Raw genomic sequence first — 19767 nt, 5'->3', positions numbered from 1 at the left:
CGCCTTATAATTTCTGTGGAAATAGGCTTCTTTTTCATAACTGGCTATGACTTCTGGCGTTTAGCGGATTCGACGACATTTCTGCAAAATTCGCTATCTAAAGGATTACGATCCAAACTAGGGACAAAAGAATGTAACCATTTAAGGGCCGCATGGGCTAAAATTACTGAGGAGCTAGAAGCGGAAGACTGCTGAACTTCAAACAAATATAGAGAAACAACACTAAGAGGAAAAGGTAACTGCATGTTGAACTGTCTACTTTTAGACCAGTCCAAGAACTTTCTGATAACACGAACGTAAGCTTTAGTGGTCGAATCCGACCTGGACTTCAACATAACATTTAGCACTTCATAAACGTTGATTGAAGAAAACTGTTGAAAGCCTTTCCAAGAATTACTTGATAGCATAATCTGTAAAGACAAGAACAAAACATACATACTAGAAGAACAAAAGAAAGACAGAACATCCTTTAATAACCGTACAAAAATCAGTCATTGATGAGGCCAGTGCCACGTAAGACGTTAAATGATCGTATGGGCCAGTGCCGCGTAGATCAACAACCATTGATGAGGCCAGTGCCACGTAAGACGTTAAATGATCGTATGGGCCAGTGCCGCGTAGATCAACAACCATTGATTAGGCCAGTGCCACATAAATCAACTATACTCCTATTAGGACAGCACCATATGAAATGACAGACCAAACATTAGGCCAGTGCCTTACAAATAAACGGCATACTGCCTTGGCCAGCGCCAACAACTGAAAAAACATAGGCTAGTAGACACACCGTCCAATAAATTAATCAGTAAATTTTAGTCTAACGGCCTTCTGAGATTTAAGATAATGTAATACGCGTGGGATGATACCAACTGGATGGACTACTAAGCAATTTTCCCCTCCAAGAGACTGAAAGAAAAATCAACACCCGAGGAATTGGGATTCCAAAACCTCGAGAAATACCTGGGGATCTTGCGGTTATAATAATTTGCAAAGCAATCTACACTATGCGGACCTCACAAGCCATCGAGAAAAAGAAAAAATTCTTCAGTAATTTGCCAATCATCAGTATCAACTAAACGACTTATATAAACAGCTTGTTGATTCGAAGTGCGAGGGATCCACTGTACATCTAAATGAATTCCCGATCGGATACAAATATCAAAAATCCCTCTGGCCATTTGTGCAAACCTAATTTCATGCTGCCCACTTCAACAATCTGAGCAGCTACTTGGCTATCCGTAAACCACTTAACATGTGATCCAACACTGAGGCAAATGATTGCAAAGAAACTCAATAACAGACAGTTCTCTCCACATTGAACTTTGACCTCTCTCGTTCTCCGACCACGTTTTGTGGCACACAAAATCATTGTTAAAATCAGTAATTGCTCCACCTCCGGTGGAACTGGCGTCAGAATACACAAAATAACTTGGCACCTTACTCACAAAGCAATACCTAGTGTTGATATTAACCATACTTTCCTTCCAAATATACAGTTCTTCCTTGCAGTAATCGTCAAGAAGGGATATAGAATCCCAATTATCCCTGCACGCGGTGGACAAGACACAATGTCTGGTCATTATCCTGCCAATGTTACCAACTACAGGACAGGTAGAGATAACTTGACCTGTGAAGGAAGACAACTCTCTCGCGGTAACTTTGAAATCGGCTTCAATAATATGATCAATTGAGTTAATGATCTTAACAATTCTCCTTTCCACAATTTAAAAGTACCTAATGCAGCATTCCAGGTAATACCCAGCCAGTCCAATACTTGGGTGGGTTCCCATACCGATTTATCTTCATTGACAGCAAAACCTGCGTTGCACAAATCCGCCCTTACAGCCCGGGCCTTAATGAGACAACTTTCTCTATCCTGAACAATCGCCCAACCATCATCCAAGAAGATGGCTTTACAAAGACCCTGTACTCTCCAATAACTTCAAAACCTTAGTAAAAACCCAAGGGGCAGAGGACAGACCGAACGGGAGCACAGAAAAAACATTAAATATTTCCTTAATGGAATCGGGCGCACGCCATGAAAACCCCAGAAAAGTTTGGTGCTCTTGTGCAATGTCTACATGATGGTAACCACTTTTTAAATCGAAGGAAAACATGAACCCGTCCTTCACAAAATAAGACATACCAATTTTCCAGTCCTCTTACTTAACACTTTGCTTAATTAATGACTTGTTGACATGACGCAAATCAAGAATAAGCTCTTCTTACCGCATGGTTGTTCAGAAACTGACAAAGGATTTACAACAAAAGGCTGCTCATTAACCAAACGCACCCGGTCTGAATGAAGGAGCTCAAGAACAGCTTGATCCACAAAAACAGCATAAATACAAGCCGACTTATTATTTTTCAGTTTTACGGCCAACGGAAAACTAATGAATGGCAGTCTGTAGCCATTTTCAATAATAGACAAAATGAAATCCGGAGCACCTATAGATCTGCAGAAAACTAAATTATTCTTCAGATTACCCTTAACACGTAATGAATGTCAGCTTTCAAGTTCGTAATCCTGTGTAAACTGATGTACCTGCGCCAAGGCATCATCATTGCTTTTGTTGAGCTGATTGGCCTGAGGTTGGCTTGTTGTAGGAGATTCCAGGGAAAGAATTGTAGCTAAGGGGCTGGTAACTTCCCGGCCAGAACAAGGATTGGCAGTCCTTAGCCCAGTGTCCAAATTTGCCGCATTTGAAACAGCGGAAGAAGTCGCCAAAAGCGTCTCTACGGCCTGAAAGATAAAGGCAATGACGAAACCTGTAGTAAACGGGAGGTGGGGGGGGAGGGGGGGAAGGCTTAAAGCAGAAAGATGAATAAACTGTATGGAACCGCAAGCGTGAATGGTACTCAAGAGACAGCGGAGGGTATAAATACTAATAACTGGCCAATCCCTGACAAACATGAAAAACAGAATGCACAATAGTGGGTGCGGCAGGTGTGAAATGAAAACACCGCAACTAATTACTTGGAATACCAGCGGAAAATATATTTACGTTCTAATTCGCTTCGCTCAAACGAACGTAAAACATTTTACCCTTAAATTCCCGTAATACAAACAAATACCACGAGAAATATGGTAGGATGCGCAAGCGTATCCAAAACACCCATGAACATACAAAGTATAGAGGAGACTCTTTATCTTATACCACGAAAAAGTTGATTATCAGTGCCCAAAGCAATTCTTGGTTTCTTTCCACGATCACTGGAGAGTTGTTCTTTTTGGCGTCTCTTGCGACTCGCAGCTTCCCTTGCCTTCTTAAGACGTTTTTCATCTTCGGAGCCGGATGCAAGTTCGTCTGACTCGTACTCGGCTACGACCTGCCAGCCGTCCATGCTTTTATCAGCGATTTTCATCAGCTTCTGCCGCTTTCGAATACGTTGCCTGCCTTCTTGGGAAAGCTTCTTGATTTGCGACAACTTTGGCTCGATGCTTTCACTCTCGGTTTCAATACTTTCCAAAATGGTATCCAGCTCGGCATTAAGCTCAAATTGTTTCTGGTTTCCTTTGAACTTTAGCTGCACAACTTCTTTATCTAACTTACTTCTATGCTCAATTTGCTTTCCTTTGTCTTCTAATTTTTTTTTTCTCAAGAAAATCTTTGAACATGGAAAAGACTTGATCAACGGCTGCTGAGTTGCCTCCACTGTCACCCGAAGACGTTTGGAATAGTTCAGCCGAAACGGACGAACCTTCGCTCTGTATCTGGTCGTTGGGCATCACACGAATAGATGGGCTTAAAGCAGAAAGATGAATAAACTGTATGGAACCGCAAGCGTGAATGGTACTCAAGAGACAGCGGAGGGTATAAATACTAATAACTGGCCAATCCCTGACAAACATGAAAAACAGAATGCACAATAGTGGGTGCGGCAGGTGTGAAATGAAAACACCGCAACTAATTACTTGGAATACCAGCGGAAAATATATATTACAGAAGAAATGAAAAGTCTCAGACTTTTTTTGTGGAACAAGAAAATTTTGGAAGGAAAATTTTGCCAGATCTGCTATGGTAACCAAATTTTAAAATTTGTTTAACAATTGGCCAGCTCTACAAAACACAAAGATGTCTCACCAATCTCTGAAGAAAAGAAACTGAACTCCTTCCATCCTTTGCATTTTAATAAACCTGTCACGTCGATTGAAAAGACAGAAAATTGGCAAAAATTTAGAAAAAACAAATGAAGGCAAAGAGAAAGATCACACGGCAATAAGGGAATTAAAAATCATTTGGAAACTCAGGAAAATTAAGTGGCGAAATGCTTATAGGCGGCCTAAATGCAATGGTGCTTTTTTCACAGCACGCCTTACTCAAGGATAGATGCCCTCGAGATTGGTGCAGCGGCCTCCGCCAATACTTAAATCTATTGCGAAAAAATCCATCAAATGACTGTGAAATTGTGCCTCTTGCTTTTTAGGGAGAATATTTTACTCAATCTCAAAACCAAAACATGTGACTTTTCCTTCACGAAACATGGTCCATGAACTCAAATTTCGGTTCTGAGACTTATTACAAATCTGTATGAAAAACACAACATTAGCTCTTCTTTTATTCAAATAAGCTCATTAAAACTTGAAAATTACCAAAAAAAATTGAAAAAAATCTTTAGAAAAGTTAATATATAGCCATATAATTTACGCATATCAGTTAATTATTACCTTCATGCGAAAGACAATTAAGTGATGATTCAGAATATATGTAGGTTCCTATACTTTAAGTTTAAATGGCTTCTCAAGAAAGGCCAGAATGCAGGGCAAATGTATAGTACGTGTCATGATCTCCAGAGATAACCTGGTAGGAACGAGTTAAATTTGTTGTGTAGGGGCTAATTTGATTTTATCTATTAGTTCTGCAATTAACTTGAAAAATAAAATACACAAATCCCGACAAAAATGTAAGCAACCGAAGACAAAGATAGTATAAGCAGTAAAACGCTACACAGCAATAGACCATTTCAGAGTTCATGTCTGCCTCCTCTTCAAAGCGAGTCTAAGTGCGCAGTTTTTCTTATGAAAATTAGTTTTCATTCATATGTAAAGTAGAACTAATTACTATTACAAAAATAGGCGCTAGGGAGGCGCATGTGACTACTACGGAGATGTAAAAGGGGAAAGTATAGAAGAAGTAGGATAGTTCTTTTAAAAATGTTCTGTTGTGTGAATAGGGGTATCTGACAGAATCACCACAACTGATATCGATAGTTCTCGACCATTGAAATTTTTACATGCAAAAGATTGTTTTTCACTTTCATGCAACAAAAACATAAATTTGAAACCGTTCAATGAAAAAGGCCAAGAAATTGGAAAGTTGCAGAAAACAAATTCTCAGGTATGTGCGGGACTTCCTTTCTGAGATGAATGAAGGGGTAGTTTCTAAAGAAACTGTGGTGCTGCGTCGGGAAGTAATATACAAAAATTTGGTTTTATCAACGGAGTTGATAATGTAAATTGGCCACCGTACAGAGATTCTAAAAGCTGACGTTTCGAGCGTTAGCCCTTCGTCAGAGATAATCGAGGGATTATGGGTTACGTGTAGTTTTTATAGTAGAGTAGGAGCTACGCTATTGGTGGTAACATGGCAACGTGAAAAATAGGAATATATTATTTAAATGAAAAGCGTTCGTTAATCCCGTGAGGATTAAGGGTGCCGATTTGAAAGATGAATTTTTGTTCCAGATTCTTGCGGCTTTCCGTCGTACCTAGATGTAGGGAAAGGCCGCAGATAGCCATGTGTTTTTTGAAGTGGTTAGGCAGATTAAAATGGCGAGCGATTCCGCGAACACCTTCGCGATGTTGAGAAGAATGACAAGCATGCATCCAAGCCAGTTGCTCGCCATTTTAATCTGCCTAACCACTCCAAAAAACACATGGCTATCTGCGGCCTTTAATGTATGGAGTTAATGTATGGAGAAACGACAAAAACATCTAGACGATCGCTTACTTTTCGCTCAGGAAAAAAAATACAAGTGTATGCCGGAACACAATTCCTAATGTACTTGAAACGCCCAAACTGGTGATATTCATTGAGATAGACCTTTTTTCGATCAAATTTGCTTTGTCTCATGTTGTTTACGTAAGGAGACCTTTAGGAAATTCAAAATGCTGCATCGTCGTAATGAAAGACGTCACGGAATTGCAAACTTGAAAAAGTATTTAACCTTAACCCTCCTATAGATAAAAATTTAGAAGAATTTGATTAGCTCACCGTGAAAATCATCTATAGTTTGACAATAGAAAAGCCTTGTTTATTTCGTATACGGGCTCAATATACCTGCAAGGTGGAAGAAGCTCATGTTTTCCCTCAAAGGGCTTTTGCTTTCCTTCAATGGCTTTCATTAAACGTATAAACGGGCTCAAATGACCACTTAGAAACAAAATATAAAAGTTGCGAGAAGTGCTGCAACTGTTGTAAGATATAAAAATCTCACCCGATCAAATCACAAAAGATCATCGTCTGCGAACTAAGAGGGCATTTCGTTCGCCCTCGCAAACTATCGGCAAATCATCGTACTGTTTGCAGAGCCCGGACTTTGCAATCCCCTCTCGTGGCGCCGGCTACGCAGGCTAGTACTCTTTGTGTGCGGATTGGCTCCGAATTGTATTCTATTGTTACCTACTCATTTTCAGAAAAACCCACACGATGGCAATAGTGACTAAGGGCATGCACAGTAGTCACAAAAACTTTGCACTTAGACTGGCTTTGAAGAGGAGGCAGACATGAACTCGGAAATGGCCTATTACCTAATATCAAAAAGTACCATAATACTCTGTATTTGTCCCTCCAAAATTTTGCATAAACATTGTTTTTACTTTCTCTTGGGTCTCAAAATGATCCCAAGACAAAGTGGAAACAATGATTATGTCAAATTTTGGAGGACAAACAAAGAGTATTATGGTATTTTTTATATTGGCTAATAGTGGTGTGGAGAAGAACTAGTAGAAAAACTATGAACCATTTGGGCTGGCCCACCTGGAAACGAAGTTAAAAGTTTCATAGCGGGGCCCTATCGCGCATGGGGCAGAGCCCCATACTTAAGGACGTTCGCGCGAAAATCTTCCCACATTGAAATTTCTTTCATTTCTCGCCTAAAGTTAGGTCATAAATTGCTTATTCCAAAAATGACAACAACAACAACAACAACAACAAAAAAAATGGGGAGTCACCGACTTTGTTTCGGAGAAAAAGGCAAGGGAAAATGCCCTAATTTTGATAGATGGGTCATCATAACCTGTTGTAACCTCATCTACTTATCCGTCGAAAATCATAAAAATAATATGCTAGAGAGAAGGTTTCCAGTGCATAGAAATATAGGAGTGGGTTTTTTGGCTAATTGCATGCCGCTGGGGATGTCGTAAACAGTAGAGTTAATCCTCAACGAGCGTTTTCGCAAGCGCTAACCGCTTCCAAAATTCAGGACACAAGGAAAGAAAGATTTTTAAATAGATAACTTCTTACATTGTGATTTTTTTTACATTTCATCAATTTTGTAGATTACAAGAAGAGTAATTGATTCATGTCTTAAAAAATAGGAGTCACCGATGATCTAAACGAGTAAAATCGATGTGATTTTGCGAAGCTCTTGGAAAATTTCGTTTGTGACGTTTTTGCATGACCTGTCGGGGAAGGACTGGAACCCTAGACAGAACCGATCGATGAAAAGCTTTTGTAACTTTCTCGAGCATAGCAGCGAAGTTTCAAACAGGCGTTGTCTTTATTTGGTTAGTGTTTTGTACTATATCTCTCCATTGCCGTCATGCTCACCTTCTGGAGTGTGGTTTTCGTAAAATATAATCTCTGGTTGTTTCCTCGTAGGTCCGTACTATTCAAGTGGAAGGAAAACAATACAATTCAGCTCTATTTTCATAAAAGTAAAGGGGAAAAAGTTCAAAAACACGCATTTCCTTGAACTAAGAAGTTCGTAGCCTAATAAAAACATTTTTAAAAAACCAACCCCATTAAATTTACGCAACGTCGCTGACTAAAACTAACCTTCGTCGAGTTTTCAAAACTTTTCAGCCACTATTCGATTAGCTACCTTTTCCAGACTTTTTCCAGTCTCCCGTTCCTTTATCTTTAACGTTTCATGATGAATTGGAAATAAATGTGCCATTATTTTGCCAGGAAAGATTTATTGCTGCTCGACTATCAAGGCAAGAAAGCCTGACGTTTCGGGGTCATGCAAATAAGGAAAGGTACAAGATAAGCATAAATTACAATAAACGGCCTAAACAAACACCTTGGCGCGGATGGAATTCGTTTGCACGTTCAATGTTGGTTTACGCATGCGAATGTATAACATTTTTTAAACGAGTCAATCAAATTTGCTGGTACATTTCGTGATGGTGTGAAATTGCTCAGTGAAGCGTTCAGACATTTTACTATTGTGTTGGAGGTTATAATGTTTGTAAATCGAAGATGACTTTCTAGTGTGCCCTTCTACGCGCTCTTGTAAGTGACCAAGTGTATAACCCACATACCATGCATCACACAGGTTACATTTAAATTCATAGACGAGACATTGTTGGTTGACAATAGGGGGCTTAAACTCATGTCGCTTAAGTTGTTGCTCGAGCTTAGGGCTTGCAAACACTGGTTGGACAGTGACGTTCAACTTGGAACTTAGGTTGTTTAGATGTTGTTTAACATAATTAGCTGAAGACTGGTCCTTAAAGGGTAACACCACTCTCACAGGTGCACCGATGGTACATCTGGTGATGGACAGGGCTCCTGAAATGAAATCCTTCTCTCAACGAACCGCTTGATTGTAGTTTCAATCAGTGGCTTTGGGTATTTCAAGTTATGAAAAACCCCTCTAAGGCGGTCACATTCCTTCCAGAAGAATAACCAATTAGAAGATAATCGATAAGCGCGATCCACCATGGTGTTAACTAGGCTGCGCTTGTACTTAATGTTAACGTGACTCTGGAAATGCAGAAGGAGACCCGTGTTGGTTCTTTTGATGTACACCCTACTCTCAATCTTTGGTACACGGTTAAGTAATTCAGGTACATCGATGACACCCTTGCCGTAATGCCTGATAAGATGACCGCTGGCCAGTTTCTAGATACCCTTAACTCTACCCATCCTTCCCAAACGTTTACCATGGAATCGAACGGGAAGGATCACTTCCCTTTTTAGGAACTGAATTACTTAACCGTGCACCAAAGATTGAGAGCAAGGTGGACATCAAAAGAATCATTTCCAGAGTCACGTTGACATTAAATACAGACGCAGCCTAGCTACCACCATGGTGGATCGCGCTTATCGATTATCTTCTAATTGGTTATTCTTCTCGAAGGAATGTGTCCGCCTTAGAGGGGTTTTTCATAACTTGAAATACCCAAAGCCACTGATTGAAACTACAATCAAGCGGTTCGTTGAGAGAAGGATTTCATTTCAGGAGCCCTGTCCATCACCAGTTGTACCATCGGTGACTGTGAGAGTGGTGTTACCCTTTAAGGACCAGTCTTCAGCTTCAGCTAATTATGTTAAACAACAACTGAACAATCTAAGTTCCAAGTTGAACGTCATTGTCCAACCAGTGTTTGTAAGCCCTAAGCTCGAGTAACAACTTAAGCGACATGAGTTTAAGCCCCCTATTGTCAACCAACAATGTCTCTTGTCTATGAATTTAAATGTAACCTGTGTGATGCATGGTATGTGAGTTATACACTTGGTTACTTACAAGGGCGCGTAGAAGGGCACTCTAGAAAGTCATCTTCGATTTACAAGCATTATAACCTGCAACACAATAGTAAAATGTCTGAACGCTTCACTGAGCAATTTCACACCATCACGAAATGTACCAGCAAATTTGATTGCCTCGTTTAAAAAATGTTATACATTCGCATGCGTAAACCAACATTGAACGTGCAAACGGATTCCATCCGCGCCAAGGTGTTTGTTTAGGCCGTTTATTGTAATTTATGCTTATCTTGTACCTTTCCTTATTTGCATGCTATTTCACTAGTCTCTTGATAATGCAGTCATGATGACCCCGAAACGTCAGGCTTTCTTGCTTTGATAGTCGAGCAGCAATAAATCTTTCCTGGTTTTTTATATGCCTTTGCTTCAGTAAATCTCTACTGATCAAACATTCTTTTGCTGGCCTGGAAATTTTTCCCCGACGCTTTTGTTGCTTGAAGTATTAATGCGTGACATATAACAGTCGTACTAACTGCGCAGTAGCACGAACGTCCTTAGGAGAATATGGTCAACCTTTTTTCGTTTGGTTGTCACGTGATTGACCGAGCGTACGTCCGTCTGTACAGACTCTGGGGGAGGGGGATGGGAGGATAAGAAAGGGAAGGTGTTATCATTACTCCCGACTCATGTCTAGATTCAACTGTTTATTTGGCAAATCATTATACTATACCCAATTACAATGGTTGCGTTATTGAGTCACACAATGAATCAATAATCATGACAGAAGGGAGGGGAGTCTGGCGAATGCAGGTTTTGGGCGCGAATGGGCGGATTTTCTTGGCGGGAAACTTTTGTGCAGCCGGCGTTTATCCCACTGACCTTGGTCGCTTTTGAAAAAGAGTTTTCACTATTAGTGACGAGCAAAGGGATAAAGAGCAGGAAAGAGCTCGAGAGAAGAGGCGACAAAATTGAGAAATTGAAGACAAGAAAGCTTCGAAAGAGGCCGAGGAAGGAGAAGAAGAAAAATTTCAATGAAGAACAACGTAAAGCTGAGAGAAATAGAAAGAGAGACAAAACACTTATTTTCAACGGTTAGCTTTCAGGTGAAATGTTATCCTTCTTAATCCATGCCTCGCTTCCTCACACATTTTGTAAATTCACCAAAAAAACGAAGAAGGCCTGAAACGTTTGCAACTCCGTGTTGACAGAGATTCTGGCATATTTCAACAATCACACACCATGTCACTATTCAAGCTTACAGCAGACATTATTGGCGAGTTTTCTTGTCATCATTGTCTATTTCGTCAGACAAAAATAAACGCCGCATAGATTTATACTGGATTGCAGTAAATTTATCTACAAGGAATGCACTTGTAAGCAATGTTTGGGACAGTTTAGGTTCCTTTTGGCCAGATAAGACTTAGAAAAGCGGTTTAGTAAGCTCGAACCTGCGATTTTCGGCAAAATATCCAACAGCGATTGAGTTTAGTACAACAATCGTTGTCTTCAGTGTTTTGCACGCGGTTTCGTATTGTGGCCGGCTACGGTCGACAATTCATCATTACTGTGGCGACTGTCCACACTAAAATAATAGCTTTCAATATATAGGCTTTTTGTGTGGAGTAGAAGTCCAGGCGTAAGCTGCTTTGTTTGACTGTGAAATTGCAGTCGAGTTTAAGAGAATTACTACGCTTTATGTAGCTTGACTTTTTAATTAGTATTTTATTTCTGTTGTTCTAAACTGAAGAGAGAGGGTGAAAAGATTATCAGTCAAACGGAAAATGTACGTTGTGAAAGAGATTACTGTGCATGTGATTTCAGTTTTTTGAATCGTTGATTAAAATTGTTGGTTATATGTTTGCAAAGCTCAGTGTCTATTTGCTGCTGTCAGCTCAGAGGTGTTTGACCACTGTAAACTGTATACACTAATGACGTTTAATTTTGTACTTTATGCAGAAGCATAATTATTTCCATGTACACTATATTACTTTCTGAGGCTAGAAACGGGAGCTCCGCTTTTAGGCTTGGCTAAATCTATATCTTACTAAGATGTTCGAAAATCAATAATTGTTATTAACACATGACTATGATTATAACCCTTTTTTATCATTTTATTGAAACAGATTGTCATCATATCGCTACACTTAGGTGATAAGAGGGTTGAAACGATCAAAGTTCTCTTGCATAGTTGTAGAACAGTCTTGTTTGTGTCAGCTATGTAACCGCTCCTCCAGTAGTTTTTATGAGAGGAAGTTTCATTCAGTTCATTCAGTTTGGTTTAATAGCGCGGGAATATTACAATAGTAGAACCCACGACATTGCTTTTTGAAAACGACTAAAAACGATCAGAAATTCCAAGCGCATCAGGCGCTGACAGAATTTAAATGAAACTAGCTGTTGAAAAACGTTCCATTTTTCGTGTAGTATACACCTTCTACTTAAAGTTTCCAAAAAACAACATTACTTTGATCACTTACAAATTTGTAAATAAATTAACTTTTTTTTTTCTTATATTCACAGGTCTTTCCAGGGAGCACAGGGTCCAATGCAGTGGTTGTCAAACATTCTCTTAATTCTACCATCAAAGCCAGATATGTTCGCTTTTATCCAGTGACATTCCACAGCTGGCCTTGTTTGAGGGTTGAAATATATGTGCAAGAGTAGAGCACTTACTTTGCTTTCACAAAAATAGGTCGTAATGCATTGCGAGTTACTAAGAAAAGGTTGAGCGCAGAATGAACCCTTTTTGTTTTACTGTAGAGGTTAAAATGACTAGAGAGTATTTTAAGTTAGCCCTTATTATAAGTGGTTGAATTCCACTCGCAATTAGTGTACACAATGAGTAAAATGAACTTTCATTTACGTTTAGCACAAAATTAATAGGACCCTGAGTCCAGATTGATCCAGAGCAATAGCTGATTAATTTAAATTTAACGAGTATCACGCATGGAAATAACGAATATGCTATAAATAAAGAACAAATAAGACTTCTTCCAGCTTTTTTACCCAAGTGAGGCAATACTTCTAGTGGACATAGAATATTCGACAAAAATCTCTCCATTTCCCACGACACGTTAATTAGGTAATTAACCGCAGAGATTAAGTGCCATTAAGGATGGATTGTTTCATCTGGTTGTATTACTTGGGTACGATAATTAGCTAAACTCTAAAGAATTCTTATTCATATTCTGAGACTCTAAAGAATTCTTATTCTTGTAATTCTTCCAAGCTTATGGTCGCTTGTGTGAAGTGTAGCCCTACGTTTAATTCTATTACTACTTTTCACTTCTGCTCACTTTTAATGAAAGGTATTATAATAATTTATTTATTTATTTGTGTACAGTGGTGGCCATACAGAAAACCTGTGTACATTACCCTACTGTTCCAAACTCTGCTTACAGTGTACAAAGAAAACACCAATTAACCAATGCTACAATTTTCAGTCCAAAATTATGAAGACGCAGACCAATGTTATGCACACAACATCACCAAATCCAACAAAAAAAGCATGCAACACCCTTTACAAATTCATACATTCAATTTTTTAAGAATTATATTTTAGATTTTTCTTTTTGTTGAATTCCTAATTACTGGGTTGCCTATGGGCAAACCCAGTCGAGGTCTGCGTTTAGTTTGTTTGTTTTCTTTTTTTTCTTTTTTTTTTTTTTTTTTTTTTTCCGTGTCGGTAAAAGTCTTGCCTGTCACTCCCCTGGTAAGTGGTGTCTTTGTGTATAGAGCCTTCTGCGCGTATTTTCTTAGGATCGAGAGGGTAGTGGAACTGCGTAGATTTCTCTGGTGGACACAGTAGAATCATTAACTTAGCCTGCAATGGCGTCGAAAGTCATGCAACGCGAATGGCGTTTTAGTGGATCCTTAAACAAAATATACCCTTATGGAGCTCAATAATGGAAAGTCAGTTGGATAAACTAGGCATGAATCTCAAAAGCGACGAGTACTGGACTTCGACAACAATATATCGCCCGTCGAGACGAAATCAAAGTGAGCAGTATTTACCTGAAGTACATGGTAATTTGACACAATTGAGTTTCTTGTCTTCACGCACGCAATGAAATAGGAAGAGGTTTTCGCCTCTAAGAGCAAATATGTTGTTTGTTTCAATCAAATTTTCGCTGGAAAAGGATTCTGTGGTATTTTCTGCCTTTGTGAATTATATGTTGTGTATTGAATTTTCGAGCTTAAGGTTCAAATGTGATATGGGAGAAGTTTTTTAGGATTGCTCTGTAAGCAGAAAGGGTTCACAGGCCTGTTGGAAGCGTGCTTGAGTTTCAACAAAATGAGGCCCAAAATCAGTGAAAACTTGAGATGAATAATAAAGTAGCTGCTATTTCCAAAATGATGGAATTACCTGGTGATAAATAACGTCGTACTCGTCTTGGAGAGTAAATTTTGACTTTGCATAAACAAGAGTTGGGCGATTGTGATCTTTGTTTTGACTTCGCTCATTTCATTGTCAAACTTTATAACACTTGACAGAAAAAGAAACTTACAAAAACCCAGTATCTTGCCATCATTTGACACAGATGCTTCACTGTTTGGCGAGTAAACATGCCGCGGTAACTTAATCACGGCGCCCGCTGAATTCCGGCCATGTCACTTTCGATTTTGCAATTTACTTGAACGTAGCAAAAATCTCCCAAAATGTTTGTCGCTGATCGTAACTTTTTATATTCTATAGATCGTTTTCACGTGACGTCATCACCTTCCAAAATCTAAAACTAAAGATCCACCAAAGTTTTTATCCTCATCAGGCATAAGAGGCGGCATATCTATATCTGTTGACAATTTCACAGCTCAATAGCGTGCTTCGTTTGGAAACCAGAGCATTTTGAATTTCCGGATTATGTAGGTGCGTGACACAAAGCTACGATCAAGTTTGTTGAAAAATATATACTTATCTCATGATTTTGAGCCCTTTTAGAAGTTAGAGCATTAGGAAAAGTGCTTATGTAAATGCTTGTCTTTTCAGTAGTGATAATCAGTCGCCTAGATAGCCAAAGTCAGTTCCAGATGTTTACACTATTTTCCGGCCGCCGGCCACCAATATGGCGTTTTCATACTGGGCTCTGTAAATTTCTGCGAAACATTTCGACGAATATCTGAAGTTTGGGGAAACGCAGAGGCCTAAAACTTGGACAAGTGTCTTATTTCTTTATCTTCTATAAGATAACAATTTCTTAGCGTTTTGCACTGGATAGTTTTTGATTTATTTTTTTTATTGCGTGACAGTGAAAACGATCTATATTCAAGTTGTTTTCATGTCGTAAATATTTTATTCTCGATCGACCGTCCGGGAAACTTCCTTTTGCTCTTTCTGAAAACTGTGTATCGATATTTATTTGCTTTTTCATCAATATTTGTTTTGCATAAAGCACGCTAACAGAATCTGTACCTTGCTGAGTTCGCATTTGTTAGCGTTAATAGTATTTTCGGTCAGATGTTTCTCTTTTTTATGAGGGGTTTATTGTTTTGGTCTCCCATCCCAACACTAACCCCGCGAAACAGGGCTTGACTTCAGTGAAGTTTAGTATTACAAAGTTTTCGGATGCTCATAGGGCACACTTGTGGTGAAAAGAAGTTGTGAAGGAACTTGAAAATTATCAACATGTCAGCCCAGAAGCCAATGTTTCTCGCTTCTCTTTTATTTGTTATTCTTCAGAGACTGGAATGCTGTATTTCAATACCACGCAATTCAGTGCCTTCTGATTTTCTGTAGCACGTACCACAGGCAAGCCAGTGTATGCTTCACAGAAGCATCTAGTTTTTTTTATTTTTTTTCTTTTTTTTTTTTTTTTTTTTTCCGTGTCGGTAAAAGTCTTGCCTGTCACTTCCCTGGTAAGTGGTGTCTTTGTGGATAGAGCCTTCTGCGCGTATTTTCGTAGGATCGAGAGGGTAGTGGAACTGCGTAGATTTCTCTGGTGGACACAGTAGAATCATTAACTTAGCCTGCAATGGCGTCGAAAGTCATGCAACGCGAATGGCGTTTTAGTGGATCCTTAAACAAAATATACCCTTATGGAGCTCAATAATGGAAAGTCAGTTGGATAAACTAGGCATGAATCTCAAAAGCGACGAGTACTGGACTTCGACAACAATCTATCGCCCGTCGAGACGAAATCAAAGTGAGCAGTATTTACCTGAAGTACAAGGTAATTTGACACAATTGAGTTTGTTGTCTTCACGCACGCAATGAAATAGGAAGAGGTTTTCGCCTCTAAGAGCAAATATGTTGTTTGTTTCAATAAAACTTTCGCTGGAAAAGGATTCTGTGGTATTTTCTGCCTTTGTGAATTATAATATCATGTTGTGTATTGAATTTTCGAGCTTAAGGTTGAAATGTGATATGCGAGAGGTTTTTTAGTTTTGCTCTGTAAGCGGGAAGGGTTCACAGGCCTGTTGAAAGCGTGCTCGAGTTTCAACAAAATGAGCCCCAAAATCAGTGAAAACTTGTGACGCAGATGAATAATAAAGTAGCTGCTATTTCCAAAATGATGGAATTACCTGGTGATAATAACGTCGTACGCGTCTTGGAGAGTAAATTTTGACTTTGCATAAACAAGAGTTGGGCGATTGTGATCTTTGTTTTGACTTCGCTCATTTCATTGTCAAACTTTATAACACTTGACAGAAAAAGAAACTTTTTAAAAACCCGGTATCTTGCCATCATTTGACACAGATGCTTCACTGTTTGACGAGTAAACATGCCGCGGTAACGTAATCACGGCGCAACCTCGTTCCCAGGGTCTCTCTTCTCTGCCTCCATTGTCGTTGAGAGAAGACCCTGGTTCACGCTGGTCACGTGGCACTCGTCGACAAACATTTTTCCACTAGGGTAGTGTTTTCGTTATATTTTGATCCCGCAACCGCACCTGGGCGAAAAAATATTCGTTTAACAAGGCATTTCTAAAATAAAAAGGTCAAAAGAGCTAATGTGATATTCCCACAGGGCATGAATTCTTACAAAAGCGGTCAAACTAAAAGCAAGAGCTTTTGTGATCGACAAGACGACTTCAATGTCGAGCGGCGATTGACGTTCGCTTTAAAAAAAATTAATTTCGTTAGTAGCCAAAGTTGCTTCTTCAGAACAAACACTAACATAAAAGAATACACCAAACACTACGTTGGCTTGATAAAAATGTCTCTTTTATTTTACTGCGACTAAAAATATACACGCTATTAAAGCGCGGTGCAGTGGTAAAAAAAATCTTAACGACATCGACAATTTACACGAAGTTGTTGAAATATAAATATCATAAGTCAAACTGTCAACTCGCTGTACAAGATTGCGACCTTAACACTGGAAAACTTGAAAATTTACAGGCACATGTAAATCCAGTTTCCAAAGTGTAAATTTGGATTTACATGTTTTGTAAATTACAATTTACACGTTAAGTTCCGTAAACTAAGATTTACAAGGTATTTACATGTTGGAGTGAATAAGGTAAATAACCTGTAAATAGTAATTGACATGGTCATGTTCTTGAAGTATAAATGGAGGAACATGTAAATAACATTTAGATTGTTTCAAATGAATTTACAGTATGTTAATCATGTAAATGGGTTTAAAATATCCTGTAAATAACATGTAAATTGTTACAATCCTGTAAATCGAATTTCCATGAAACTTTCATGCTTCAGTTGATCATGTAAATTAACTGTAAATAGTGACTGAAAATCATTCTTTCGGAAGTTCAAGGTGGAGAGCATGTAAATAACATGGAAGTGGAGTTTTCAAAAACCATGTTAATAAAATTTTCACGAGACTTTCTTCACTGATGTTCGAACAAGTAAATCATGTAAATTTGCCCGAGGTTTTTTCTCTCTTAGAGCGACAGAATAGCGAGTTGCGAGTCGCGAGTCGCTGCTCTTAATCTAAGAGAGAAAAAAAAAAACCTGTGGTATCCGTGGCATCCAGGGTAATATCTCACGATTTAGGTAACGACTGAAATTGATTTTATCCATCATGTTGTATTTCATCGACTATTTCATCAATCACACGTGTTGTGAATCGACGCAGAGAAAGTAATAGAATGGACTATGCCCCTTGTAATGACAATTGCAAGTTGAATTTCAATTATCATTTCAGAATGCAAAGACGAAAAGAATTACACAAACCACGACCAAAGAATCACCTCGACTGAATTGACAAACGGAGTTCTGAATGTCATGGCTTTTTCGTTTACTTTTGTTTCAGGAGGTGATAATGAACACGAGACAGTGTAAAATGAAAACCAGCCTTTAGGCTCAGTGTCTAAATTAATTTTTCTGTCACAGATAGATTAGAGTATTCACACGTTGCAAGCTCAAAAAACCAAACGCTGTCAGAGGCAGTGTGGGCTCGCTTAACTCTGTAACCGCGCCTCTATAATCACAGCGGGTTATTTTTGGCGCAAAAATCTGCTTTTTAATGGCCGTCGATCTCCGTCAGGATAACTCTCGCTAACATCGAGGAAATATGGCTCAATTGAAAACCAGTTCGATTACTCCGATGCCTTGTGCTTCTTTTGAGGTAAGGTAATTTGTTTTTTGTCGCATTATGTTGTGCTTTAAATGTTGTAACCGGCTCTTCTTTTACAGTAGACACTGAACTCTCCATAATTGTCTCTAATTGGAGCTGAAATTAGTCGGCATCTCAAGACAAAAAAAAAATGCACAAAGGCTAGTTGATCAAGATCGATTGTATCAAAACATGAAGCTTTATTTTATTCAGTAAGCCTGATTGCCATGTAAAGTGACCCTGGGTTTGCAATGCACAAGTGAAAGTTAAGCTTCTATAAAATTGTAGAAGCCATAGTGGAGTAAATGTCATGGATTAAATTTACAAAGTGGCTGTTCAGACGGGACTCGTACACCAACCTATATTTGCTATTCATATGGGAGTCTTGTAATTGTAATTATCGTTCAAGAAACTGCTTCTAAAATAATTGCTATATGTTGCTTGGTGTTATGCTAAGAATTTGAAGGTATTGACATCCAACAAGCTCAATGTTGGTCATGTGGAATTGAATTTTTAAGGCAGCCAGCAATTTGGCATCCATTATTTTGTAGAAGGTTTACTCAAGCCAATAATTGACTAAAAAGGCAACATTTGATGGAACCATTAAATAATTTCCTCTCAAACATGGGCATTCACAGGATGCCTTTATGCCCATCTGCCTGTTAAAGCTTACATGTACTTGTCCTACATGTACAGTACACTCTTTGTTATGGGTAACCACTTTAAAATGAATAGTCAGTAATAAGCATTTAATGGCTGGTCTCTTGGGAAACATTTAATTTTGTTTCCTGAGAATCTCAATGTTTCCCCGAGGTGCAGCCGAGGAAAACATTGAAATTTGAGGGAAACAAAATGAACTGTGTCCTGAGGGACCAGTCATTAAGTGATTTGTTACATAGCACAAAAAGAAAAACATGCAACGGCAACAGAAATGGCGGTCGTTGGTCAACATTTGCAGGTTACAGTGCACTGTTACCCTCTGACATCATAGATTTTGCACTATTGTCCAGAGACTAAGACTCAGAGACCTTTGGCAGGAAACAGTTTTATTGTTAGATGTCATGTGACCTTGAAGTAACCTATGAGAGCGCACACTCTTGGGGGAAAAGTTCAGCTATATAACAATTGTTGTCTTTTTTTTCCAAGCAGTTTTCATGCCTTGCCCATGTAATAATTTTGTGTGTCAGGGGCAAGAGGATGATAATCAGATTGTGGATTGTTTAAAATGTTCTTGTTTTTTAATCCTTTGGGTGTACATTGTTTATTGACCGAGAAAAGTAAATCCAAAATAATGCCTTGTTATATTTCTATTTCCTTTTTTGCTTTGTTTTGGAAAGTGGAAAGGATCAGGAGGGCTAAAGGCATGTCCTGGGACAACGGAAGAAGACAGCAGAGTTAATTAAGAACTCTGCAATACAATTTTGCTAGATGCAGACATAAAAATCCTCTATGGGGTTTATCAGGTGGAAGGTGCTGGCCAGGTTACTCTGTACAAAACAAAGGGCAGGAAGCACATAAGCAACATTATGTGTTCTTCAAGGAAGCCAAGTGCTTACCAACAGCAGGTGAAATAACTTTTCCCATTTCAACCTCTCA

General features: G+C 38.9%; 1 protein-coding gene and 1 pseudogene across 1 annotated transcript in view; both read left to right on the top strand.

Annotated features, from left to right (window-relative positions):
* The window catches only part of LOC138051840 (EGF-like repeat and discoidin I-like domain-containing protein 3), a 23256-nt gene extending 5814 nt beyond the window's left edge, over nucleotides 1-17442 (top strand). The window contains exon 5 of the mRNA XM_068898132.1: nucleotides 12177-17442. Within this exon, the coding sequence (XP_068754233.1) occupies nucleotides 12177-12320 (144 nt within the window). The 3' untranslated portion in view covers nucleotides 12321-17442. The remainder of the gene's footprint in view (nucleotides 1-12176) is intronic.
* LOC138051842 (uncharacterized) lies at nucleotides 9259-9920 on the top strand (annotated as a pseudogene).
* Nucleotides 17443-19767: the final 2325 nt, after the last annotated feature.

Source organism: Montipora capricornis, chromosome 6 (genome assembly GCF_036669925.1).
Source record: "Montipora capricornis isolate CH-2021 chromosome 6, ASM3666992v2, whole genome shotgun sequence".
Taxonomy (NCBI): domain Eukaryota; kingdom Metazoa; phylum Cnidaria; class Anthozoa; order Scleractinia; family Acroporidae; genus Montipora; species Montipora capricornis.
The sequence above is the reverse complement of the archived record's forward strand: the minus strand, read 5'-3'. Positions and strand labels throughout refer to the sequence as shown.